At 40.5% G+C, this 26,174-nt stretch overlaps 1 protein-coding gene across 1 annotated transcript in view; it reads left to right on the forward strand.

The window, feature by feature from the left end:
• Positions 1–23,838, forward strand: part of LOC102035277 (cytosolic phospholipase A2 epsilon-like) — a 31,798-nt gene extending 7,960 nt beyond the window's left edge. The window contains exons 3-21 of the mRNA XM_005419535.1: positions 2,201–2,273; positions 5,476–5,612; positions 6,084–6,215; positions 7,276–7,316; positions 8,705–8,747; positions 9,584–9,641; positions 10,010–10,176; positions 10,293–10,379; positions 11,347–11,384; positions 13,235–13,382; positions 14,247–14,383; positions 15,330–15,552; positions 15,953–16,067; positions 17,146–17,283; positions 18,224–18,331; positions 19,524–19,715; positions 20,488–20,654; positions 21,877–22,063; positions 23,214–23,838. Coding sequence (XP_005419592.1) covers positions 2,201–2,273; positions 5,476–5,612; positions 6,084–6,215; positions 7,276–7,316; positions 8,705–8,747; positions 9,584–9,641; positions 10,010–10,176; positions 10,293–10,379; positions 11,347–11,384; positions 13,235–13,382; positions 14,247–14,383; positions 15,330–15,552; positions 15,953–16,067; positions 17,146–17,283; positions 18,224–18,331; positions 19,524–19,715; positions 20,488–20,654; positions 21,877–22,063; positions 23,214–23,422 — 2,400 coding nt within the window. The 3' untranslated portion in view covers positions 23,423–23,838. The remainder of the gene's footprint in view (positions 1–2,200; positions 2,274–5,475; positions 5,613–6,083; positions 6,216–7,275; positions 7,317–8,704; positions 8,748–9,583; positions 9,642–10,009; positions 10,177–10,292; positions 10,380–11,346; positions 11,385–13,234; positions 13,383–14,246; positions 14,384–15,329; positions 15,553–15,952; positions 16,068–17,145; positions 17,284–18,223; positions 18,332–19,523; positions 19,716–20,487; positions 20,655–21,876; positions 22,064–23,213) is intronic.
• Positions 23,839–26,174: the final 2,336 nt, after the last annotated feature.

The raw sequence follows: 26,174 nt of genomic DNA on the forward strand, positions 1-26,174 counted from the left end.
CTCTCCCCTAGTGCAAGCACAGATGCTGATTACTGCAGCTTCTGTAAGCCACTGAATTTTTTTATTTTTGGGGTTTTTTTCAGTAACATTTCAGTAAATCCTTTTGTGAATCCTGTGTCTCTAAGAATTGATTTCCCCCTGCCAGATAAGGAAAATCTGGCTAACAGGTTAAGAAGTCATTGCATGGGAACCAGGAAGAAGGTGGTCAGATGGCAGAAACCATCTAATATTCTTTAAAAGAAGAAACCCACCACAAGTTTTCTCCTATCTAAGAATCACAAATTGCTTTGCAAACAATGAATTCATTGGTTCTCATTCAAGCAGTGCCACTTGTCAGTGGAAGTGTTGCCAGAGCTGATCCAGGAGCTGGCACCACCTTACACAATCTTTGGAGATAAATGCCTGCTACAATTTCCCCCATGTTTATGCAGAACCTAAGGAACAATGAGTTTCTGCCTTCTAGGGCATATGCTGAGGTGCCTAAGCTCATTCCTAACATGTGAGTGTGGTGATCCACTTTGCTCATTACCCAGCTGAGAGGAAGGGTAAATTAACAGGGTGTAGAACTGTATTAACATGGGCTATACCGTTTCTAAAATCTGAACCAGTGTCTTTGCACAGGGTAGCTCTGAGGACATATCCTTCCACCAGTTGTCTTCAAATTTTGCAGCTTCTGTAAGGACTTTTCTCTTTTGAGAACAATTAAAATAGAAGGTAAATAGATTTTGTTGGTTGAATTTCAAGAAGAAGCACTAAAAAAAGAAAAAAGCCATCAATTTCTTGAGACACATACAAGAGGAGTGGAAACAGCAATGGTTTTAAAGAACTCTGTAAAAAGATTTTAACATAACATGATATGTTAGAGGAAAGAATAGAGGATTCCAATCGCATATTGGAAAAATAATTTGTTGTGACGAAAGAGGCATAATTATCTTTCCATCTGTAAATAAGACCCTTTTTCTCTGTTCTCTTGAGGGAAAAAAAAATTGGTTTAAGTGAGGTTCTTCCAGTTTCTGTCTTAACATCTATTTTGTCTGGTTGTTTATAATGGTTATAGGAAGTCTCTGAAGTGCTATAGAAATAGAAGGATGCTCCTAAATGAGAGGAAACCTGTTTATAAAAATAGCAATTGTCAAAAAGAATGATTTGTGGGGCTCTGCTGTGACCACTTATGCAGATGGAAATGTTTCTAGGAGTGTGAGGAAATAACCATGTGTCACAGCCACAGGAAATGCTGATTTATTTATTGGCTTGGTCAAAATAACCTTTTGCATATAGCTCTGAGCCAGAGACAGGTTTATGGAATGAGCCAGCAGGAAATTGTGTTCCTTAGAAGAAGGAACTCACATTTATCTTCTAATAATAAATAGGAAGAGGTCCCTGCAGCCACAAAAGCTTGAGAGACTTGTTTTATAGAAAATTAAGGCCAAGATATTTAAAGGGAACAAAGGAAGTTTAGCACTCTCAGTCTTTATGTTTTATTTTTCTCCAAAGGCAACCCATACCTAAATCTTTGGATCCTAAATTCTCCGGAAACAATTTGGAGCCATTGGCTTATCTCATAATTGTGATTTACAAAAGTTCGCATTACTATTTCTCTTTTTCTTGTACAATTGTAAATTGCAGTAAATCAATGTTTCTGAAGCAGAAAAAACCTCTTAAAAAGTGGTACTTTGGGTTTATCCCACGGGAATCCACAACAAAAGATATTCTCCACAGCATTTTTTTTCAATGCTATGGGACCATATGGGTGGTTACTAGGGGGATTGACTGTAACTCTGACTAAGACTGATGGCATTTTGACAACTTCATCATGGTGCCCACCAGTGCATTTAATCTGTTCAAGACATTTACTGTAGTTATATTGTAGACTAGACTCGGCAATTTCAGAGTGAAAGGTTTTGCAAGCATCTCACAGGCTGTGTAAATTGTCAGAGATTTATTCATTTTTGGAATTCAGAGTCTTTTCTGCTCTGATGAGCAATCTGGAACCTCAGAGTAACAAAGTAAAAAGACAGTGAAATATATAAAATGTTAAGACGTTTTTAACAGCAGAAGCTTCATTCTGCAAAATAGTGAGATAATTGGCCCAAGTTTTACCAGCTGTATTTGTGCTTTGTGGCATCCAGTTAGTTTGCACATTTGTATTTTTTTCCCACCAAAGGCTTATTCAGACCCCCTTTTTACTGTTCCTCTCTAGATAGAATCCTCTCCTTGCTACCTGTTGACCGTAAGGATCATCCGGATGAGAAATCTCCAGCGAGTGGATGCCTGTAAGTGTCTCCATTCTTAGTGGTAACTCAGGAAACAGGCAAATTATATCTTTTATAATTTTGTAACAACCTTTTCTTAGTGTTTCTGAAATAGCCCAGTGTTTATGTAAACTAATTATTATAAACAAGGCCAGTCTTTGCTGCTGTTTCATTGTTCTCCCTGTGCTTTCTGACTGGTTTCAAGACTTGAATGTGCTTTTGGGAATAAGTACTTTCTGTCAAAGAAAGGAGAGTTTCTGACAGAGGTAGATGAAAGACCCTATTCCATGTTTTCAAAAACAAGGGGTAATTCTGCTGATGAGTTGTAGCACCTTGGGAAATGTGGCTGGGAGGAGCAAACCTTTTCAACATCCTCAGTCTTGGTTCTGACAAAGAGGAATTGAACAGGGAAAAGCTTTTTACAATCATTATGAGCAGGCTAATGCCATCATTAATTACCCTGAGGACAGTTAAAAAAACATACTAACTGAGGGCTGGATGCTTGTTCCTTTCTAAGGCTTCTGCAGCAGACTTGCAGTTGAGCAAGAGTGTGAGTCACGTGGCAGGAAAGTGGTGGGAAGGGAGTAAGTTGGAAAGGAAAACACCACTGTTTTGTAAAAGAACACGGACTATCCACATGTGCGCTGTGGAGAGGTGTTCCACACAAAATAGACAAGTTAACAGTTTGTTTTGTTTGAGTAAATAGAGCTGTGTAAAAGGATTCTGAAGTTAGTTTGAGCATGAGCTTGGCTTGAGTTTGAGCATAACCCTCACAAGTCTCTTGATTCTCCTGTTTTGCTGTGAGCAGCAGTGATTGACTCTATAATGTCTTGCACATGAAGAGTCAGAAAAGATTTTCTGAGAGACAAAGATCTGGATTTACCATGCAGTACCATTCCTGTCTTACCTTGTGGTTGTCACGTGTTTTTCTGGGAGAAGGATCAGAGGACTTCCCTGTGTCACAGCTCTGAGTGAGGCAGACAACAGCTGTATCCTAGGTCACATCACTGGGCTGCACGCTCTGCACCTCCCTCCTGGTCCATGGCTGTGGCACATGTGTGGTGAAGCAAGAACACAAAAAGGTTCATCAGGGACTCATCCCAGATCTTCTGTGTGTCAGGCAACAAGGCAAATAATGAGGTTGTAGAAACAGATTGTGCAAGCAGAACTGAGGCAACATTTTGCATTAAATACACAGCTGACTAGTTTGGCTGCATCTACTCATCTAATTAAGGATTGCTTGATTAAGGATTGCTTGATATGCTTTGTATCTCAAAGTACAGTTAAGATATGCAGGAATGATGAATCACATCAACAGAATAAAGTGCTTGCCAGCCAAACAGCCATCAGTCATTGATCTGAAATGATAAAGCCAAAGTCATATAGTAGTTACAAAAAAATCACCTTTAATGCATTTTAAAATCACTAGCATTACGTCTAGATTATTCAAATACATATTTTTGCAATTTCAAAATTCTTCAAAGCATTATTGTCTGCATGGAATTTCCCAGATTAAAATTAAAAAAAAAAAACACTTGAGGAAACAGAATAACTTGAAACAACTTTTACATCCAGAGAGACTGAATAGTCTACAGTCCTTAAGTGTGAAAGTGAAATTATTGAGGAGGAAATGGAAGCTCTTGCTACAAAACAGAAGAGGCAAAGAAGGTGAATAAGGAGTCATTTTTCACAAGGAGGCTAAGAAGCAAGAGTGGTGGGAAGGTAGAGTTAAAGCGGATGATATGACTCTAGACAAGTACAGTGAAATTGCTGTCAGAATCTCATTTTTAAAGCCAAACTAAGATATGAAATGTGAAGTAGAGTAAGACAGGCAGAAGGCTAGGGCCTACTCAATATTTTCCAAACAAACTTCTCCAGTGGAGGAATTCTTATTTTACTCAGTAGGAATATGTTAATTTCTCAACAACTTTTTTTAGAAAAAACAGATGACGGAATTAAACTTTGTTGTTGTTGCTCCTGCACTGTAATGTTAAAAAATTGAAAACCAATCATTGAGCTGTCTATTGACCTATCACAATTTATATATCATTTTTCAAGCAGTTCCAGATTTTTTTCACTCTCACTTGGACAGGAAAGCAGCAAGGCTTCTTGAACACTTTCAACAGCATAAAATGCAGCCTCCAACCAGTTTGAAAGAGTCAGTAGCTGTAGGGTGACATGGGGCAAACTTGGTGGAGAAGGAAGGAAAAGAAGAAGAGAAAAAAAGCTTGTGGCAGACAGGCAAGATTTTGCTTTTCCCCACAGGTCAGTGTACAAGCTCCTGTTCTCTGCTCTGCCTGCAGAGTCCTTACCTGCTGCTGAAGGATCTTCTCCATTTACTGCTGCCATCACGTCTCTCTCAAAAGTCTCACATCACAGGACATCAATTCTCAAAGCTAGTTACCTTTTGCATTACATAACAGCTGATATTTTTTTTGTTGAGAACTGCATCAGAGAGGCTTTCAAGGTGCCAAAGTACCTTGCATAACCTCCAAGAAGAAACACAGTAAATGGCATTTTTGTCTGTAGCTGTTTGAGATATACCTTAATTTAGGTGAGAAAGAGGATGTAAAATCCTTCACTAACTTTCTGATGCCTTTTGGGAGAGAGACTTCCACCTACAGGAAGAGGTCCCCCTTCTTCCTGTAGGCAGAAGTTAGTTAAATTCCAATGTCTAATTCAGTGAGCTCCTTCTGGAGGAAGCCTCTGCCATCACATACAGCAGGCGTAGTTCTGCAGCTCATTTCACAAACCCTCACAAGGAACATCACTGAGGGCAAGGCAGAGATGAAGACCTTTTGCATTTGTTCTCAAAAAGTGGAGGAGGGTCCCAACTCCTCTTATCAGAGAGCAGCTCAGGTTGAGTGTGTGTGTGTGTGTGTGTGCTTGCACACATGAGCACAGGAAAGCTTGTTGGTTGAGAAACTGAAGTGGCTGACTAGAAGAAAAAATTCTCAGTGGATTTTTTTTAAATGCACAATATCAGTGCTGTCTGTAACCCATACAAGGAAGAACAGAAGCCACCTCCTCTTCTAGGTCATCTTGTGGTCAGTGCTTTTTCCCTCTCAGAAGGGGATCTTGGAAAGTTACATTGCATCAGACTTTTCTATCTTTAAATAACTTATGCTTGTTTTTGGTACCAGTTGCTGCAGTAACCTCTCCAGTGTCCTGCAGCTCTGCTGCCTTTGCCAGTTAGCAACTGTTTTGCCTTTCCCCTGCCCAGTAAGCCAGGCTGATTGCTACGTGTCCTTGTGGCTGCCGACTGCGACGTGTGAAAGGTCACGCACTAAAACCGTGAGAAACTCTGACAATCCAGTGTGGAACGAAACCTTCTACTTCAGAATCCAGAGTCAGGTCAAGGTAAGGAGCCAAAGCTGTCTGCTTGAAGCAGCCTGAAGATTTTGTGTATGTATTTCCTGAACCATGCCCAGGAATTGTTTAAGAGATGGCACACAATAAAGGACTGCTCAAAGCATTTAACAGCAGATATGACAGAGTTCCTGTGCCTGTTCAATGGTGCTATGTAGGAAGGCCAGAAAGCGAGCTCAGTTTTGAAGTTTTAGGGAAACAAGAGACAGGTCAGAGCCAGATGGATACAGAATCTGGGAGTTACCCAAGCTGTTGTATGGGTATAGCCAATGAATTTCATTACAGCAATTAAAATGAGCTAGACAATAATTAATATGCAATTCAAGTATGTTTTTCTAAAGGGGGATGATGTTTAATTTCTCAGCTTTTCTTCTTAAGCTTATCCTCAGCAATACTTTTTGCCTGGAGCTAATGATGTCCAGCCTGAGAAACAATAACAAATTCTTCTCTCTCTTTTTCCAGAATGTGCTGGAGCTCACGGTGTATGATGAGGATTTTGCTACTCCAGATGACCATCTCCTCTGTGCACTCTTTGATACTGCTAAACTTCCACTTGAAAGAACAGTGATCCTATACTTCAAACCTAGTCCAAATGTAAGTGCAACTAAGCAACTAAAGCAACTGGGAAACCAGTGGAGAGTTACAGAACAGTCTCAAAATCTTTCTGAACCTGCCATGGATTACTTATCCCAGTAATGAGTGCATTAATTGCCATTCAAATTATAACCACAAAAATGTGGTTAAAAAAATCTGAATTTGAGAGTCTGAACTCTTCTTTGCAATATTTTTTAAATTATTAAAGACCACAGGACTGAAACAGTGCAGTAGGTAGGGGAGGGATCTAATTGCGAGCTACCTCTGAGCAACACCAAGGCCATACAACTCTTTCAGGGTGAATAATCTGCATATTTTTTTCCCCATGTAATCCATAACCTGAGTAATTCCCATAACTCATAAAGCCTTGCCCGTTTGCTTGTGTCTACTTTCACCCCAAAAGGCAAAGATGAATTTGCCCCTGTGTGTATCCTGCTATAAATGGATGACAATTCACTCTGTTTCTCAGTTTGCCATCTATAAAATTGGAAAAATAATCTTGATTCCCTTTGAGATCTAAGGATAAGATCAACAAAATATCTCACATACAACTTTTTACTACCAGGGACAAATTCTGGTATCCAAACTAGGTCATTCACAATCAGCTTGTACACATCAACACTGCCTTACTTGGGGTTGCATAATAGGAATTCTGAATCACTCAATGTTCTCTGTTTATTATGGTAAAGTAATGGGTGTAAAGTATGTTTAATTTCCAAGATAATAGCCAGTACAGTAAGTCATGGCAGGACAGTGCCAGGAATAGTTGGAAGGAAAGGGTGGAATTCAGAAAATAAAGGAAGTTGCAAACTGTTTTTTTGCAGCAGCTTCACACTAAGAAGTATAGGTTGTTTTGGTTGTATTGTGTAGTCAGAAGGAGGTGAGGAAGGAATCATTTAATCATCTGGCTGAATTGTTGATTCAGGCCACCCAGTCTGAAGTATTTATCGCAGGCTACTCATTGCAACCAATAACTTCAATATTGCCTATCAGGGACTTGGGCTTAGACTAAGGACAAAGCATTATGTAGCTACTTCATTCATCTTCTTCTTGCTTTCAGGCCACGGAGGAACTAGAGGTTGAATTCAAATTGGAGGTTGCGTAAGTGATTAAGAGATTATTTTAAAAATGCAAAAATCATTAGTGATAAAACAAAAAAACAGTAGTAGAAGTCATGCTTTGGGTATTTCTGTAAAAAAGTTTCAGCCTTCTCCTACATTATTGCTGCAGTCCCCAACACCTGATGGATTAGCTTGTTCTGTAGCTTAGCTGCTCTCAACGATGCATCTACCAGTTACCCAGAGGTCTGTGTGGATGCCCCATCCCTGGAACTGTTCAAGATCATGCTGGATGGAGCTTTGAGCAACCTGGTCTAGTGGACATTGTCCCTGCCCATGGCAGGGGATTGGAACTAGATGACTTTTAAGATCCTTTCCAACCCAAATTATTCAATGATTTATCTACCTGGGGGCATTTCAGAAGGCTTTCTGAATGTGTAAGCATTCCTGCCTATCAATTTTTCCTTGCCTGTTTCAGGTTATGTATTTGACACAGTTTTAGTGTTGAAACATCCTAGTTAGGTTTTCAGTGTATCTCCAATTCCTTCGGTTTTCCCTTGCAGTGCTCTTTGAATCCTAGTAATTGTGTTTTCTTTCTGCCTAACACAATCACAATGGGATGGGAACTCTTGTAAGGATGTAAGCCTCCTTCTCCAGCATGGTCAGCCTGCCGCCCATGAATCACCCTTTTTGTCTCTGTGTTGCCACAAGGTAACTAAGGCATGGCAGCAATAAAGTGACTAGCTAAGGCCAGCTCTCATACTATTGGAGAGCCAAGGCCAGAAGTCAAGTTGCTCCACACCATGTCCTGACTTCACATTTCCTTCATTCTCTTGAATGATCCGGAAAGCATTTGGGTTTTTTCCCATGTAATTGGTACTGGCTGCCCTGTGCTACTTTGAAAAAGGCTCTTCAGGGAAGTGGTCACAGCACCAAGCCTGCCAGAGTTCAGGAAGAATTTGGACAATGCTCTCGGGCACATGGTGTGATTCTTGGGGTTCTTGTGTGCAGGGCCAGGAGTTGGACTTGGTGTGGATCCTCATAGGTCCCTTGCAACTCAGAATATTTGCATGCCAGCAAATACATATAACTGTCTTCCCAAAAAGGACATGCTGGTGTATCAGCTGAAATACATTTTTTTCACATGTTACTGTGAGAAAAATTTGACTGCCTAACAGGAGATTCCATTTTAGATGATCATGAGATTGCACTGTAAAAAAATAACCATGTTACACATTGCTCAGCTTTGGTACAGAGATGAGTGTCCTCAGAGCAGTGCTCAGTCCATGCAATCAAGGAAAGGAGCTCGTTACATGCTTGCTGGGGTCCCCTCAGACTGTTGTTTTTTTAAGTGGGAAGAAAGGGCAACATCCTGGGTAAAGATGAATGGGATTTGTTTAACTTTAAAAAATCCATGTTTTTGTTTCCCAGATCTGGTCCTCATGAAACGATTGCTAGCAATGGAGTGCTGGTGGTATGTGTCTGTCCCAAGATATTTTCTATACATGATTCCTTAATGTAAAGGGAAAGGGAGGGTGGGGGTTAAAGAAGCCAGTAGACCAGTTCTTTCTCTTTCTTTCCTCTTTCCTATTTAGATACATTCAGAATGGGACATTTTATTTACCTGTTCATTGGAGATATCCCATTTGTCCTATACTTCCCTATTTCTAATTTTTCCTATACTTCACCACACCACACCACACCACACCACACCCACACACAAACACAAACACACACACACAGACAGAATTTTTCTCTGGTACTAGTACTTCAAAAAGTGTACTACTGTCTATCAGAACACAATGACAAAAAGGCTGTGAAGTTTGATAAGCTACCTAGACCTTTCCTTCCCTTGGGTAAGTTCTGTATGAAATACTGACTTGTCAAAACACAGTATGTTGAAGAAGAGTGAGGACCATAAAAAAAAATCAACCCCCAAAATGCTAAAAACAATACTTCTTCAGAAAACCCTTCCTACTACTGCCTCTTGATCTCTCAGTGACATAGCTTTATTTATTTCGTAGTTTAACCCTTTATAGTTATGCTACTATAATGAAAACAGTCCTGATTTTCCTTCTTTGTATATTCCTCTCACTGTGCTCAATCTTAAGTCATTGTCACACATGCGATTCCTGCAACTTCCTCCAAAGTTTTTTTTTTTCTTTAGTCAGCAGCTAATGGGAAAAAGCCCGGAGATGCCAGGGAATTCAGAACTCCAAGTGACTCCAAGCTGAGGGGTCCACAGCTCCCTGTAACGAGGATGGGATGTGATGATCTTTCTCACAAAATCCTGCATTCTCTCTTTCACAGTGTCGTGAACTTTGCTGCTTGGAAGTTGAAGTGGCAGAGAAGACGAAGCAAAAATCAAGTAAGGTTATTGCTTTGTCATCTATTTACCAGTAATTGCATGCTTACTTATGAGAAGATGCCCCTTCCATCTAATGTGTTAGTGAAATAAATAGTGCTTAGAGTATTTAGTAGAGTTAATGTCAGGTAAACACATCAGGTTGTTATAGACTCCAATGACCTCATCTAGATATATGTTAACAAGGTCTATTAAATGCACAATAAAGTTGAAATCCCAGTTCTGTTCTGTCAGAAAAGTATCCACTTTGCTCTTTTCCCTGTAGTGCCAGCGCTTTGCCCTGGGCAAAGCTGTGCCACCCTCACCCCACTTTTAATCAAGCTAGCACATTTTTCTGCTTAATCATATTAATCTTTGTTTTGCTACTTTAGAGAAAGAGCTTTCCCTGACTGTGAAGGGCTCCTTTGAGGGGACGCAGGATATTGTGCTGGGCCCCAATGGAGTGGTCAGCCCAGCGTGTCCCACTGAGTTCCACTACATCAAGTACGCGGAGCCAACGCTGGATGTCATGCTGCCAAAGAAGAGGCGCTACCACCCTGTATGTTGGAGTGGCCTCAGTGGTGGAGGGATTTTGAATGGCTCTCAAGAAAGTGGGAGGAAGGAGAGAGGGTAAACCCGTTCCTGGTTGTATCCTAAAGCGTGTTGTTTTCCCAGTGGTCCTGTAGGTACAGCACAGAGACGGGCTCCCCTGTCGTGATGCTGAACTCGCTGCCCATGGGAAGGAAAACAACCATTGCAGAGGTAGGCATCACCTCCAGGTGTTGGCAATAAAGGGTCACTCCAATAGAAACCATTCCTCATAAGGCTGTCCCAGATGGCCACTAAGAGTGTCAGAAACATTCTGCTTTTCTATTAGACTTTGAGAAAACAGGAGCTTTGTTTCTCCAGATGTTTTCTCCACAGAGGCAGGTTGTCCCAGTATTAATCTCCATTATGTGCCAGTAGTGGAGACAGAGACATAAAAGGATGTAAGAAAATACCGTACTTCCTTCAGAACATCTCCCCCTGTTTACCCAAAGACTCGCTGACTCCCCCTGTGCTTGGGGTCCAAACTGAAAGTTGCTCCTCGAGCACAAAATATGAAAACATCAATAAACCTATCCTTAGTCAACCAGATATTTAAAAGGACAATATATTGAAATATGCTGAAAATATTAGTCACAGGGTATGTATTTTAAATAATATAATGAGAATATTGATTTAAAAGAGCCATTAAGATATCCTCTCAGAACAAAGCACATTTTATAACTTAATATGAAGATGGGAATAATGATTTTTAAGAGACAATAAAGCATGGGCAGAAGCAAATGCAGACTTTGCAGTCTCTTCACTCTTAGACTATGGCTAGGATGTCAGAGATGTGCTGTGTACTACAGTGTAAAGAATGGAAAAGGCACAAAAAATGGTAATTCAGGATGCTGCAGGAAGCTTATGAGTTGTACAGGAAATGGAACCTACTGTGTGAGTCTCAGAAACCTCTTATACCAGGACGCTTAATGGTTTCTTCAGCCTGGGAGGATTTAGGATCTGTAGGTAGGGGTGTTCCACTAATGATAAGTGAATGCTTTTGGAAATATATTCCAAGATCTCAGACATTGAAGTTTGTGATTGCCAGACCTTGCTGGGTTATACATCAAGCTCTGACCCCAAGACTGAAAGGGAAAATAGAAAATTGAAAATTTAAAAATTACACATTCTTGCTTTCCAGGAGAAAAGATTTGACTTGAATGTGACAGCAAAGACTTGGTAAGAGATTTTCTTTTATTCCTGTATACTTGGTTCCTTGATTTTCATATTGTTTTAGTCACATGGAAATGACACAAGCAAGCATTCTCAGTCTGAAAACTAGAATGTGCTTATAATAACACATAAAATACATGCATAATATATAATACATAATTAGCCTTAGGAAGATTTGGCTTTAATCCATTGATAAAGCATTAAATAAACATGTGTTTATTTCAGCATTATCCCTTTCATTCTGACCACAGAATATTTTCTTTGGTCAATGTCAGTCTCTGAAATTCACAAAAATAACAAAGCTAGCTGACAATGACAAAAAAAGAATAGTCAGATGTAAACTTTTTGTTTAATCAGGAATTAAGAATTATTTTTTGCTTTACTGTCAGTATTCAGTGGTGATGAACCTTGTATTCTGTTAAATCCAGTTATGCTATATATTGAGTAGAAAGTAAGGTAAACAAGTTAACTTGTGGTTTGACATCTGTAGACATAATACTCATCAGTAAACATGGAGATACTTCAGGTTATCCATAGCTATATGGAACACATAGAACTGGGCAAACTGGTATTTTTGTGTGTGTGTCTGACTAAGAAATAAAAGGAAAAGAATAATTTTGAATTCAAACAGAATTTTCTGTCATTAATTTCAAAACAGCAAGTGGTCAGTGATAACAGGAAAGTCAGTATTACACCACAACAGGAAAAACAACTTCTGCTTATTTATTTTATTTTCAGAGAACTTTAGAAACAGTTTGTTTGGATCCTGATTTGCAATTGAAACTGGCTTTTGCAGCTCCACCTAACTCAATTCCCATTGTGGGAATTCATTTACAAATAAAGTTATAATAGTTTATAGAAATTTGATTTTATCCAAATTTGGTGGTGGAGAAAGCTCATAATTAAATTTCTTTACTAGTTTCATAGAAATTATGGACCTAATAGGAGGGAGAGATTCTGTCACTGGAAGAAAAAGCAAACCCCTGGCATTTGGCAATGTAGCTCTGACCTGACCATGACCATCTCTTGCCTATTGATGTCTTGTACGAGCAGGGCAGGAAGAACCAGGAGGGAGATTAGTGAGCAGAAGAGCAAAAAAGCCCAGGGAAATAAACTACAATTGTGGGGCCTTAAGCAATGGCTTATTCAATTTCAAAATAGACTCCAGTGAAATCTTCCTCTGCGAGAAGATGTGCCTTACAATTTTGGAGTCAAGGTTGATGTGGAATAGAGCTTCCAGCATTGAGCCCTGAAGCAGCCTGTGCACATGTATACCCAGCAGAGCAGCAGGGGTGAATCCTGCCCGGTGACCCTTCTCTGCCCATCCAGGGGCTGCTGTCGCCCAGGTCTCTCCAGCCAGCTGGGCTCCGCGGCCACCCTCCCCAGCCATGCTCACCGCTAGGGGGGGGTGCGTTCCCACTCCAGTTCCTCAAAAGGAGAATTTTCATTCACATTGAATATGCCAGCCTTTGGAAACTGGGTGTTATTTTCAGATTTTGAATGAGGAAATAACCTGTTAAATGGGAATCAATACTTTCACTTTTTACCGTTTCCATGGATTTTCTAAACTTGTCAATCTTTTAGTTGTAGAATATTTATTTAAATATCTTTTTTTTTTTGTAAACCCTGTACATTGTTTCTTCCAGTTAGCAATAATTAGGAATGATGGCACTAGTTAGTCTTACTAATTGACATGAGTTTCATACTTTTAAAAATAGTAAAATTATTCTCTCTTGCTTCTGTCATGTTGCATCATCTTGTTTGAAGCAAAGGGTGCTGTAGATTATCTTTGATCAACATCCTAAGATTGAAATGGGTGTTTTAATATTTAATATATGTGTCTGTTTTTATCTTAGCAATTGTTCATGCCACCAAGACCTGGACATGCGCTTTGGGTTTAACTTATGTTCTGAAGAGATGGCTTTCCTGGGGAAAAGAAAGAGATATGTAGCAAGTGCTCTCAAAAATGTTTTTCACCTACCACACGATCTGCAGGATCAAGAAGTACGTGTGTGCTGAGGGGATAGACCTTGAATCTCTAGTGCTTTCATGTACTCCTGTAGATGAGTGGTCAGCAAAACAGGCCACACCTATCTGTTGTGCAGGTACAAGCTGGTCCATGTGTCTTAAGTATATTTGCTTCTGCTGCCAAGGTTTGTTATTGAAAACACCATTTGCAGTCACCATCCTTCATTACTATCAGTTTGGAATTTTTCATAGTTGAGGTGTGTTCATTCCTGCCAGGCTGAGCTGTCACTGCCTTGATTCAGAAATACTGAATGCATTCCACAGCAAAGGTTTTTTTTTTCCCTTATTCCAGTTTCACTACTTTGTGAGAGTTTAGGACAAACATCTTTGGGTGTTTCTTATATCTTCTGTTTCTTGCAGTTTTGAAATTCCTTAAAATAATGTAATTTATTTTAAAATAACTTCAAGATACTGAATAATAACAGCATTGCTGAGGGTAACTTCACAGTAGCTGTGAACTGAGTATTTCTTAATGGGACTGGCATGCAGATTTTCATACAGAAGTAGTCAGTGTGTGAAATAAGAGTAGTGGAGTGAGTGATGCATAGATAATACATTGTTGCTTCCACAGAAGGTTTATTCTTGTTCATCTGTGCCTGTATTTGCCTTAGAAATGGGCAAGAGTCCAAGTTTGGGTTAATCTCTGAACCCACATTTATCCAAAGGGAAATAAGTGGCAGTAGCAGTTGTTGCTGTGTTTTGGAGTCTTTCCTTCTGGAAAGGGACCTGGGCTCTGAGATCAGGACCTGGGCTGGCTGTGGCGACCAGACCCCATTGCAGTGTGGGCTGCAGTGTTGAATGCTGTCAGTGTGAATGTCCCACCCTCCCTCTGCCCTACAGGTCCCTGTCGTGGCTATCATCACGACAGGAGGAGGACTGAAGTCAATGACAGGGTTGTATGGCAGCCTCATGGGACTCAAGAAGTTAAATCTCCTGGACTGTATAACATACATCAGCGGGCTGTCCGGCACCACGTGGTAAGCCAGCTTGAGCAGGAGGCCTGACCAGGCTTTCTGAGGGTCACACTGATGCAGAGAGTACCTTCTAAAAGCAGACAAGATTTTCTTCAAACATGATATAAACAAGTTTCTCAGTAACAGGCCATTAAGTACTAGCTTGATTTAGTGCATGCTTTTTCTGTAAGCAGCTCTTTACTGTGCTTATCAACTCCACATGTGCAGCAGTTAAATGTGCATATGACAATTACACTCATCAAGATGCTTTCTAGGTAAGTAGTTATTGTGAATGTAACTGTGGATGCCCATAGCATCATAACTCTTCCTTTCTCCACTGAATCCCAGCTGTTGTGGTCCCATTAGTTTCTGATACTGGCTGTGATTTCTAGCTGGAAAAAACTGCTGGACAGTGAACACTGGACCCTGCAACCTGCCAATTTTGTGTTTCCCTGGGCAGTGTTATTCCCTGCTCACAGGACCTACAGCTCCCTAATGTCTGATTGTCCCATGCAGAGGAGGTTGGTTAAAAAATAGAGGTTGATGTTAAAATAAAGTATAGTGATATCATAAGATTAAGTGAGTCAAGGCAGGAGACAGCAGCTAATATGAATGAATTTAAGGTTCTGAAAAACAAGCAAAGAAAATTTATTATCATTTTCTGCCTAATTGGTGCTTCACAAATATATCTATGTTCACACCTGGCAGTTTTGTCCCTTAAGCTTCTACCAGTTCTGCTTAAAAAAAAAAAAAGATTAAGAACATAAAAACCCCACCTCATTCTTCAGTGCCATTTTTAAAAACAGTTAGAGAAACTCTGAAGTATTCATTCTGCTGGATGCAGCAGCTAAACCAGAGTATGTGTGAGCAGAAGGGAATCCCTAAATGTAAACCTCTGTTCTGAAAGCACAAAATTTCCAGTCTCTTTTTGCTCCTTTTAACTTTTGCTGTCTGCATTGTCTTCCTCCAGGACCATGGCCAACTTATACAGAGATGCCTACTGGTCACAGAAGGACCTGGACTCACATATTGGTGAAGCCCAAAAACAAGCAACAAAATGCAAGATGGGCTGTTTCTCTATGGATCGCATGAAGTACTACAACAAGCAGCTTTGCCAGAGGAAAGAAGAGGGATACAGGACATCATTTATAGATCTTTGGGGTCTCATGATTGAGTACTTACTAAATGATGGGGTATGATGGCTATTCCATTTCTTAAAGAACCATGTGTTTTTCCTGTAGTGGATGGAGAGGAAATTAGTCCATCATTGCAGAGAATGTCCCTCAAAGCAGAGGGGAATTCTCTGTGTTAACAAAATAGCACATTGTAGTGGTTGTGGTTCGCCCTGTCATAGATGTGTGCAGAAATAGTTGTCTCCCTCCTCACCTCTTTATGAATCCATGCACAAAGCCAGGCTGGACCCTGGGAGCCTGGTCTGTGATGGTTGGTGGGGGTACCTGCAGTGCTCTGAGTGGTGGAGCTGCCGGGGTGCATCCTCCGTGCTGGGGGTGGAACCGCCCGGCTCCTCCCATACTGGGGCCAGTGAATTCACCATGGGCTCCTCTCATGTGAACATTTTTTCTTCAAAACCAGAAAGACCCCCACAAGCTCTCAGATCAGCAAGAAGCACTGTGTGATGGCCAGAACCCACTGCCCATCTATGTGTCGGTCTGCGTCCGGGACAGTTACAGCACCAATGATTTCAAAGGTAAGGATGTTGTTTCAGATCCTCTCAGGCTAAAATCAGCAGCTGAATTCCTGTCATCACTCTTCTCTTCTTGGTAGCACTTGAAGAAAACAATCCCGATGTGTTAGTTGCTATTTGGAGAAATAACCATCACCTCCATACCTTACAATTTTAATACAAGGGTTTTGGGGAGCAGCATTTCCTGTCTCAACATACGCAGTAGAAATCCTGCCAGAAAGGCCATTTTGAGAAATATTGGAATTATCCAATAATTGCTTTTTCTCAATGACTAGTTATTGTTTCAGTATGAAGAAGCCCACATAGTTATGGTAGAGTTTGGGAAAGCTCCCAACTGAATCTGTTGCTCTTCTCATTGTTTTGTTTTTTTTGTGTTTCTTTCCTATGGAGAATCAGAAGGAAGAGAAGGGGAAGAGAAAAATTCAGATCAAATTTTTTATTGTTGAGGCAAGAAAATCAACCGTTTCTGAAATGAAAACGAAATTACAGTCCATGACATTTCTGTACCAGTTTCCAACTGCAACTCATGCTGCAGTTATATCAGACAACTGCACTTCACTTGGAGAGGATATCCAAGAAAGTCAAGAACTAGTTCTGTTTCCATTAGTACCACACAGAGAGAGTATCATTGGTCTCTTACAGAAAAAATGATTGCTGAGGAGCTGAGTACCCATCTTTGTACATAAACAATTATTTAGGGAAGATAAATTAACTGTATTGGTGAAGTACTGGTCACCTGGACGTGGCATATGGAAGGGCAGGGCAAAACTACCTAGATGCTGGAAAACCCTGGACTGGTGTGTGCACATGGGGTCTGCAAGGCCTGGAGCCTTGCCATTCGCCCTGTGTGCCACTTGTGCCACCAGCAGCACCACCGTGACCAGCACAACTGGTCCTGCCTCCTCATCACCACCATGCCCAAGCTCAGACACCTCCCTGGAGATCTGTGTTTGAGAGTGAGGCTTTGCAAAGGCAACATATTTAACATAACCCGGACCAATGTATGCCCCAGCTTCCCCTCTCCCCACACCTGTCTGGGAGCCCTCTAAGTGTCCTGTTGTGGCTGTATTTGTGACTGCAGAGTGGGTGGAGTTCACTCCCTACGAGGTGGGACTGCTGAAGTACGGCGCGTTTGTTCGCACGGAGCATTTTGGAAGTGAGTTCTTCATGGGCCGCATGTTAAAAAAGGTCCCAGAGTCCCGCATCTGCTACCTTCAAGGTGAGGTACAGTGTTCTCCTGGCACAGAGGCACTTTGGAGGGGTGCAATGCTGTTAACCAATGAGCAGATAGTTCTGTCCTAACATGCTGGACACTGCCTGCAGGGAAATGCGAGTGGTAGTTTGTCCAAAAGAATACAGTAAAAAAACACACATTTTTTTTTTAGTTTCTTGTCACTGTCTTGGTAGATGAGTTGTCTGTGTCTTAGAGATGGAATAGATTAAGATCCTTAATTCTTTCATTGTAAGTAATAACTCCTGCTTTTTTGGTTATTCTTCTGATTCCTCTCTGAATGCACTCCAACCTAAGTCCAGTTGTGACAGATTTAAATTTACAATGACTGGTGGTACGGAGGCACTCTGTTTTGTCAACAGAGCCGCCAGTGCCCTTGTGGCAAGGCAGAGAGGGGTAATCCTGGATGGAGAAAACAGTGTACAGTGGAGCTGGAGCCTGCTGCGTGTGTGAGCCTTTACAAATTGTGGTGTGAGATCTTGTCTTACAAACAAACATCTGAAAAGCCAGTTCATCCCCTTGTGAAACAATTCAGGGTGTTGAAAGAGTTACTGCTCAGAGTAAGTGCAGAAAAAGACAAGCTGGAGAAAGGAAGATGGGGATTGAAATTATGTGTTTGTAGTGGTGTATGTGTTATCTGAATTCTTTGTTTTGCCTCTTGAGCAAGTGTGTCTTTTTTTCTCCTTTACTTGCCTCACATTCTTTGCTCTCCTTACCATGTGGCAGAGCCATGCAGTAGGTTAGGCACAAAGTTGATGGTAGCATGATGTGACTCAATGACACAGAAAGTTAAGAGGAATTTAATAGCATAGAAGTTTGGAAATATTTGCATTAAGCCCATTAAAAATTAAGCCAGGAGGTCAAAACAGAAGCAAAAGGGCATTTTCTTGTTAAAATATGTCCTTGTGTTCGCTAATTCCTTTTACAGGTATGTGGAGCAGTATATTTTCTGTGAACCTTTTACAAATATGGGGACTGTCCCACAGTTCAGAGGACTTCTGGAAGAGATGGACAGAAGACAGAATAGATGAAGTCGGTGAGACATTGCTAAGCCTTTCATTTATGGTCATTTATTTTCCTGTGTGGCTTTTGGCATCATCTTGTCACCTTTGCTGAAGCTGGCATCATAGGATCTAAGAGATAGTGACTTCTCCTCACACTGAATAGAGTAAGCAGAAGAGGGTAATGAGGGAAAAAGTGAAAAGCTGCTGTAATTACAACATTTACTAAAGCTCTACTGGTTCCTTCAGAGGAAGTTTTAGAGAGGTGAGACACTTCTCAGGAAGTATTCTGGCATTACAGCTCTCACTTAACCATATAGAACCAAGAACCAATAGCAGAGAATATGGTACTTTTTACTGAGGAGAATAAACCTTAATATCAACTGGTTAATCAATTTCCTTGGTTTTTATTTTATTACTCAGTACAGTAATTACTGCATTGTATTCATACTGACACAAAGATAAATGAGGCCCAGAGGGTATTTTCTGAAGCAATACAGAAACTGTGATTTTATTGCTAAATCTCTTGATATGATAGTAAATATAATTACAGACATCCTGAATAAGACTGAAATACAATGTGCAATCGTGCAAACCACCAAGTCTCTCCGGCTCCACTGTCAGCCTCTCAGGCTGGCAAAGCACATTGTCGTTTCTGGAAACCACAGCTTGTGCCATATTTCTGCTTTTCACTCATATGCCATCTACCCACTCCCTAAACCACCCATCGTTTCTGAATATGAATGTGTGCCCCAGGTTTTCCTGGGGTGCTCTCACTCTGCTGATTAGGCGTATGCTCATGGAGCCATGAATGATTATTGGGTTGCAGCTGTCACTGTTGCAATGGACCCCATGGTTGCTGTTGTTGCCCATCTGGCTGAGCAGTAGCGTATTCATCAGCTCCATTTTCTCCATGCTTGCGTCTGTTTCACGTTATCTTCCTGTGATATACAAGTTCTGACAGAAGATTTTCTGAATTGCTTAATTTCCTTAAGGTGTCCTTTTTCCATGACTAAAGATTGCATCTGATGAATTGTCTTCAGCCCAAAGCTTAAGACTATCAGCAGGGCTTTGTCCAGCAGCCATTCCTTTCCCTCCATTCCAGAAGAGTTTGTGTGTGTTTAGGGAATCATCCCAGAAGAGCCCCTGTGAACTCCTTTGTGCCAGGGCAGCCAGAAAGGAGCATAAGTTACCAAGCAGTTCACCAGCTTTTCTCCTCTGCTCTAGATGAAGACCCAGTGCTGCCCACAAGACCCCACGAGCTGAGGACTCGCATGTACACCCCGCCTGGCCCCCTGTCCAGCGCCCTCCGGGGCGCGCTGACCGACCGCTTCTCCGTGGCCCAGCACCACAACTTCCTGAAGGGCTACCAGCTGCACAACAACTACATGGAGAACGAGCACTTCTGTCGGTGGAAAGGTGATGGCCACTAATATCTAACTGGCACCCTTTTTAGGGAGTTTTGGGGTGGGGACTTTAGGAAAGAAGCCTGTCAGACTTGGCAGGGATAAAAATCCTCCCAAGAGAACATTTATTTTCTGAATAGAGAGAAGACACTAAGACTTCACTGTTGTCAGGTACTGAAGACTTAATGTTTGTATTCGTTTGCTTCAGCTGAGACCTCTGCAGTCCAGACTGAGAAGGTAGACTTGAAGGTAACAGAACCAAATTTAAAGTGGCAAAGAGCAGAGTGAACATAGGAGAAAGCTTAATTTGGCAAGATTATACTTTTAACTTCAGATACAACTGAAATATCCAAGAAAATATCACCTATAACAGAAAATTGGAAATGAATGGGGCTCTCTAGTGTAAAGAAAAGGGGAGTGAATGGGAAGCATAAGTCCAAATGTATAAAGGATTGAAAATACTTTGTTCTCCAAAGCAATGGCAGATAGAAGATGAAACAATGACTGAAATGAAGCAAGGCAGATTTAAGTTAATTATTAAACGTAGCTAATTGGCATTAATAGGTGTGCCATGTTAATGCAGTATATTGCCTGGAAACTCAACACTGATTTTTCAGAACAGGAACTTAGGTGTTTTGCAGTCCTTCTCATGTCTGTTTGATGATCTAGTAATATAGCAATTAAATTAAACCAGGCCTCTGGAATGGTCAGTTGCACCTTACATTTCTTTTTCCAGTCAAAATACCCACAGATCTATTCTTATTAATAAAATATTTTCCTTTTAGACACTGTGTTAGACTCACGTCCCAACCAGCTGATGCAAAGTCCTGATCAGCTGGGCATGATAGATGCTGGATTTTTCATCAATACCAGCAGTGCACCACTTTTAAGGCCACAGAGGGAGGTGGATGTCATCATCTATCTAAGTTACACTACTGGATCACATACATCGGTGAGGATGTTCTTGTTACCATGTGGTGTGTCTCCTTTTGCTTGTAAATGCCCAGCCTGTAGCATCCAGACCTGCTGGTTTTATCAGCTGTTTGTTTATAACACCTGCATTCCCCTATATGTTTCACTGTAGTGATTAATACTTTTCCTATTTCTTCCTGCCATTCCTGGACTCTTTCTTGCTGGTTTATGAACATGTTGAATTATTCAAGGGGGTGTCAGCATGGTCTTTTCTAGAATAATGGGAGGAGCCCCTTCTGCTTTATGCTGAATTAAGCAGTCTTCCAGACCACGCACAGGAATAGTCATAAAGATGAGGAAGTTATTTCTTCTGACTTAAGTTAGAATATAAGAGTTAATTGAACATTAGCAGGAGATCCTTTCTGGGCTGACAAATAAGATACTACAAGTAAAATTCAGTGATGAGCATCTTCCTGCAGAAACCCCATTTTGTGGAGATAAAGCTAATTAGCTGTCTATAAGAGCTGTCAGAAAAAAAGTTTGGATCTTTTACCCATCTGTATGTTGGATGAGACAGATGTAATGAAGTTTTATTTCAGCCTCATTCATTGTCTAGATAAAACTTATAAAAAAAGGCTGCTACAATTTTAAGTACCTTAGTAGAAACCTTTTTCTGCTTGATAGTGTTTGCTATTAGATGGTGCACAGTAAATAATACAGTTCATATTATTACATGATATTTTATTAAACATTTCAAGGAAAATATATAACATAGCCTAATACTTCAGATTTTCTCAGTAAAATATTAATCTCAATTAACACTGTGCTATTATGACTGCACAGGCAGAGATAAAATTGCACATTCAAACTTAACTTTTTTATCTCCTGGCTTCCAAGCATATAAGATACCTTAAACATTTTCTTGCTGGGATTTCCTTCTCTAGTTAATTCTATACAATGCATTAACACAGGCTCTTTCATTTGCTAAAACTAATGTTTTACCCTAAACTTCTGCAAATTGCTTCAATTTTTTTTTTTAAGCTGTGCCCTGGGTAAATTCTTTAATTCTGAAATTGTGTTTGTTTAGAGCTTGTGATTAGCAATGTAGTCAGTATGTGTGGTAATTATATATAGAGTAACCCTTGATAAGACAGAACTCGCTCTATGGGTCTGAGTCACTAAACCTTAATAGTAGATGACAATTTGGGGTCTTTGCACAGTGAAGTTGATTTCCAGTGCTGACCATTTTTGTGACCCTCCAGTCTCTAGATAAGGCATGTAAATACTACTCAGAGCAGAAAATCCCATTCCCAACAATTTCTTTGACTGATGAAGATAAGAAAAATCTGAAGGAGTGCTACATCTTCCAAGATTCAGATTTGCCAGGATGTCCGATTGTGATTTTTCTTCCCCTTGTGAATGACACCTTCCAAGAGTACAAAGCACCTGGTAAGTTACAGTAGTAGCAAAGCATTAAACAAAAGACACCACTGCTTCCCTGACTCAGATAGAGAATTCTTTGCTGCTGTCTTTGTTCACTGGGTTCATGGGGGAGCACTTTAGCTAATTGAACTTGTTTTCCCATCCCTGTCAAAGCTATTATGTTCACTCATGTCTTCATTGTGGCTTTAAGAGAACCATCACAGCCTGTGTCTTCTGGATGGTGTCTACCTTCACCTCTCTCCCATTTGTTACTTGAAGTGGTCCTACCCAATTACAAAAGTTTTTTTCCTGTGAAAGGTATAGGTCTCTCAGATTATTTCACACTGCATATATTGTCTATTGTTCAGGTTTTAATTCTACACTTGAGGAACCATAGTGTTACATATGAGGGATGGGGGAGAAAGCCTGGCTTTCAGGCTGAACTCCAGTAATGATAAGATTAGTGGGTCTCATTTTGGTACAGCATCAGCCCAGGGATCATTAAACTGACTGTGCTGTTTTCAGGGCCTGTAACTCCTTTTCTGCCAGATCATCTGCTTTGTACTCCTCTTCTTTACTGCAGGTTACTAGGATGCATTTGCTCTGCTCCTTGGTAGCAGGGAGGTTAAGCCCAAAACACTGTTGTTGTGGAATTGTGTGACACAAAAATCAGAAAGGCAGAGATGGATCCTAATGGCAGGTGCCCTGGACCTTATTCAGCATTGAAGGAACTCTCAGTTTCCACATGTTTCTGTTGCTCCTTTCTCACTTAAATTCTATTCTCTTACTAGCAATTAATCTTCCTTGACTGAGGTTCGTAGAAATCCCAGCTGCCCAGGGTTCACAGAAATCCCAGCTGCAGTGCATGGACACTGGCTTTTGGAGGGCCCTTTCAGGCTGACATCCTTGCCTGATCCATGGCTTTAATGAGACAAATGTTTCTGAGTGAGCTGTAGATGAACATGGTGATGCCATCCCTCACTTCTCCCTTGTGCCCTCCTTACTTCAGACTCACAATGTTCTCTTGACGAGGGTGGTGAATATGACCTGCAGTGTTTGCATTTAAACCCTATGAATTTTCTTCAGGGGAACAGTCCTGCTCTTTGACACTTCATGGACAGTTTGACACTGGTTAAGATAAACATCATGTCACAGCAACAACAACTCTTTCTCTCAGGTGTCAAGCGCTGTTGCTCAGAGATGGAGGAAGGCCAGCTGGATTTGACCAGCTCCTGTTCCCCCTACTGCATGTTCTCGGTCAGATACACCGATGAGAACTACCGCAAGCTGCTCAATCTCAGCGAGTACAACATCCTCAACAACTCTCAGATGATTATGCAGGCCTTGCAGACAGCGATGCAAAGGAGAAGGCAGAAGATGTGCTGATTGCATGTCCAACTGCACTTATCTTCTCAGAGGAGTTTTTCATGCTCTAGGACCCAGAAGGGACATAGCTTTTTCAAACACTGGCTGTTCTGCACTACAGAAACCACCCCAGCTGGTGCAGTCGTTTGCTGGGGTTTTTCCATTCCCAAGAAGTGGTCTCAATAAGCAAAGACATTGTGTGGGAAATTTTTACTTACGTTTTGTTCCATAAATTAAGGTTGTCTGTAGAACAGTCTGTGCCTAAAATACTTGTTAGATTTTTTTTTAATTAGTGTGATTTTAAGCCTAACTTATTATATGACATAAAGGAAAATATTTTTTTATCACCACAGTGCTACAGTTATACAACACAGCCAACATACCTACAGGCCATAAGAAGGGAGTATAAACTTCTGCTCCCACAGTTCTGCTCTGTGAAACACAAGGTACGACCAGCCCTGAAAAACAAAGACAACCTGAGACACAGCTGGAACCTGGTATTGGATCCCTGGGTCAACTCTGTTTTGCAAGTGCCCCAAAGAGCAGTCACGGAGGCTGGAAATGTAAAGAGGGACAAGTGTGTGCTCACAACCAGCCCCACGATTCGCATCCACATCCTGGGCTCTCTTAGGCTGTGAATGAACCATACGTGATGGGAAGGAGCAGCTTAGGAGGAAGTGGCGTAAGAATTTTCACATATTTTTTTTTTTAAAGCAAAGGGTGTGATTTGGGCACATCAAAATTCCCTGTTGATTTATGTCAGTTTTAATTGGTTTGTACTATGAAAATATATAAAACCTTAACACTTGAATTTGAAGCTTTCAAAATAAAACACCCTGGATCTTGTTTTCCTGGTAAGTTACTTCTCATAATAAAATACCATTCTTAAATTAAAAAGAGAAAGTACTTGAAAATATTTTACTTCCAATAGACAATGAAAACTTTACTGTGTTACTCATTGTAACAGTTTATGTCATGTGCCTATTAAAAAAAGACCCCTCTTATTTGTTCTTATTTGTTTAGTTCTGCCCATGCAAACTGAGTAGAAGTGAGTCAGAAGTCTGAAACAACTAAGACCATCTTAAAACAATCTGAAGACTATGCATGGGATCTAGCACAAAAACACCAATTACATTTGTTGTCGGCTTGCATTTTTAAACTTCCTTCCTTTTCCCTTTTATTGAAAGTGCCTTTTTTTTAAACTATTCTAAACTGTGCTGAGGATGAGCTATAAAAATTATAAATCCATAACAACTTTGCATTCCAGGAGCAAGTCAAATTGAAAGCACACTATATTAATAAGTTTTGTGTCCTAGAGACAACTGGGAAAATTTTGAACAAAGAGTCTATTCAGTCAGAAAAAAAGTCTATCAACTACGAAGTATAATATCGGACTAAAATAAACCAGGGAAAAATGCTTGGGTAAGTTGAAACATTTCATATTAATATTTTACAAAACATTTTTGTTTTGAAACATAACTTCTTTTTAATAGACTGCCTACCTCGTCAGCCCAGGGAACCCAACCTGAAAATAACAGGGTTCCTTCAGAGCCAAATAACATGTTTGGCTCATTACAAAATGACACTCTGAGGATTTTCATTTTAGCAAGGAGTGATGACAAATTATCTTTACAAATTGGTTCACAATGACTTTTCCAACATTTTAGTCATTTTGTCAAAACAAAACTTACATTTTTGTGCAACTGTAGCCCAATATTACCAGGCTAAAGATCACAGCATAAATATTAATATTTGAAACTTGTCAGATTTTAAATAACTATGCACTTCTCTCTTTTTTTTTTTCTTCTTTTTTTTTTTTGTTATATGGTAGTTTTACTAGTCATAGTCAGAAATATAATGCCATGTGCTCTGCATATAATCCTGGGAATTGCTTCCATTTTTACCTGAAAACCCTGTTGTGAAAAAGTAAACACAAGTTTGAATCATAAACTCTTGTCGCCTCCAGTTCTGAAGTAATGTTATTTCCATGCAAAAATTCTGTGTATACAGTACAAGACAATAAACTCTTGTTTGCAAAATGAAAATTCTGCCTTGGTCCACATATTCAGGCATTTCAGTAATATGCTTCAGGTTCACAATGTGAACATTCCTTGTTCCTGGAAAACAAAACTGTTTTTATCTCTGCAAAGAGCATACCAAATACTTGCTGTGAGCATCATGGATAAAGGAATGTCTCAGAGACAGATTGCAGGAGTATGGAGTGAACCATGTTCCCTTCCTCATGCAAGGGCTGTCTCTAATGTGGATTGCAAATGCTGTCCATGAAAATGAGAGTTTTTTGGCCACTGGCACTGTGGGAGTGAGACCCTCAGAGGTGCAGTCGTGGTAAACAGTCTGGTTAATAGTTTTGCCCTCCAAGGAGATATTACAGTAAAGCACTGTCTTTAAACATGACTGACATGCCAATGCTGCCAATTTTCTGTGACCTAATGAAAAAAGCATTTCATCAAGCTACAGCATTGAGCTGGCACCCAGAGGAAACATGCCATGTGTGACAAAACAACCCTTCATGACGTCACAAAATACTGTACCCTATGGCAAAAATTTATTCTACCAAGTTGGCTGTGATGACTGTTGGTATTACTTTGCATGGGAATGTGCAAAGGGGACCTGTGCTGGCTGGTGGCAATGTTTGACCAGTAAGCTCAAGAACACTCAGGGAATGAGCATCTTTTTGCTCAGAGATGATGCACTGGGGAAGCAGGGAAACCAAAAGAATCCCTTTCCCCAGAAAGTTTGATCTGTTATGATC

Source organism: Geospiza fortis, unplaced genomic scaffold (assembly GCF_000277835.1).
Source record: "Geospiza fortis unplaced genomic scaffold, GeoFor_1.0 scaffold66, whole genome shotgun sequence".
Lineage (NCBI taxonomy): Eukaryota > Metazoa > Chordata > Aves > Passeriformes > Thraupidae > Geospiza > Geospiza fortis.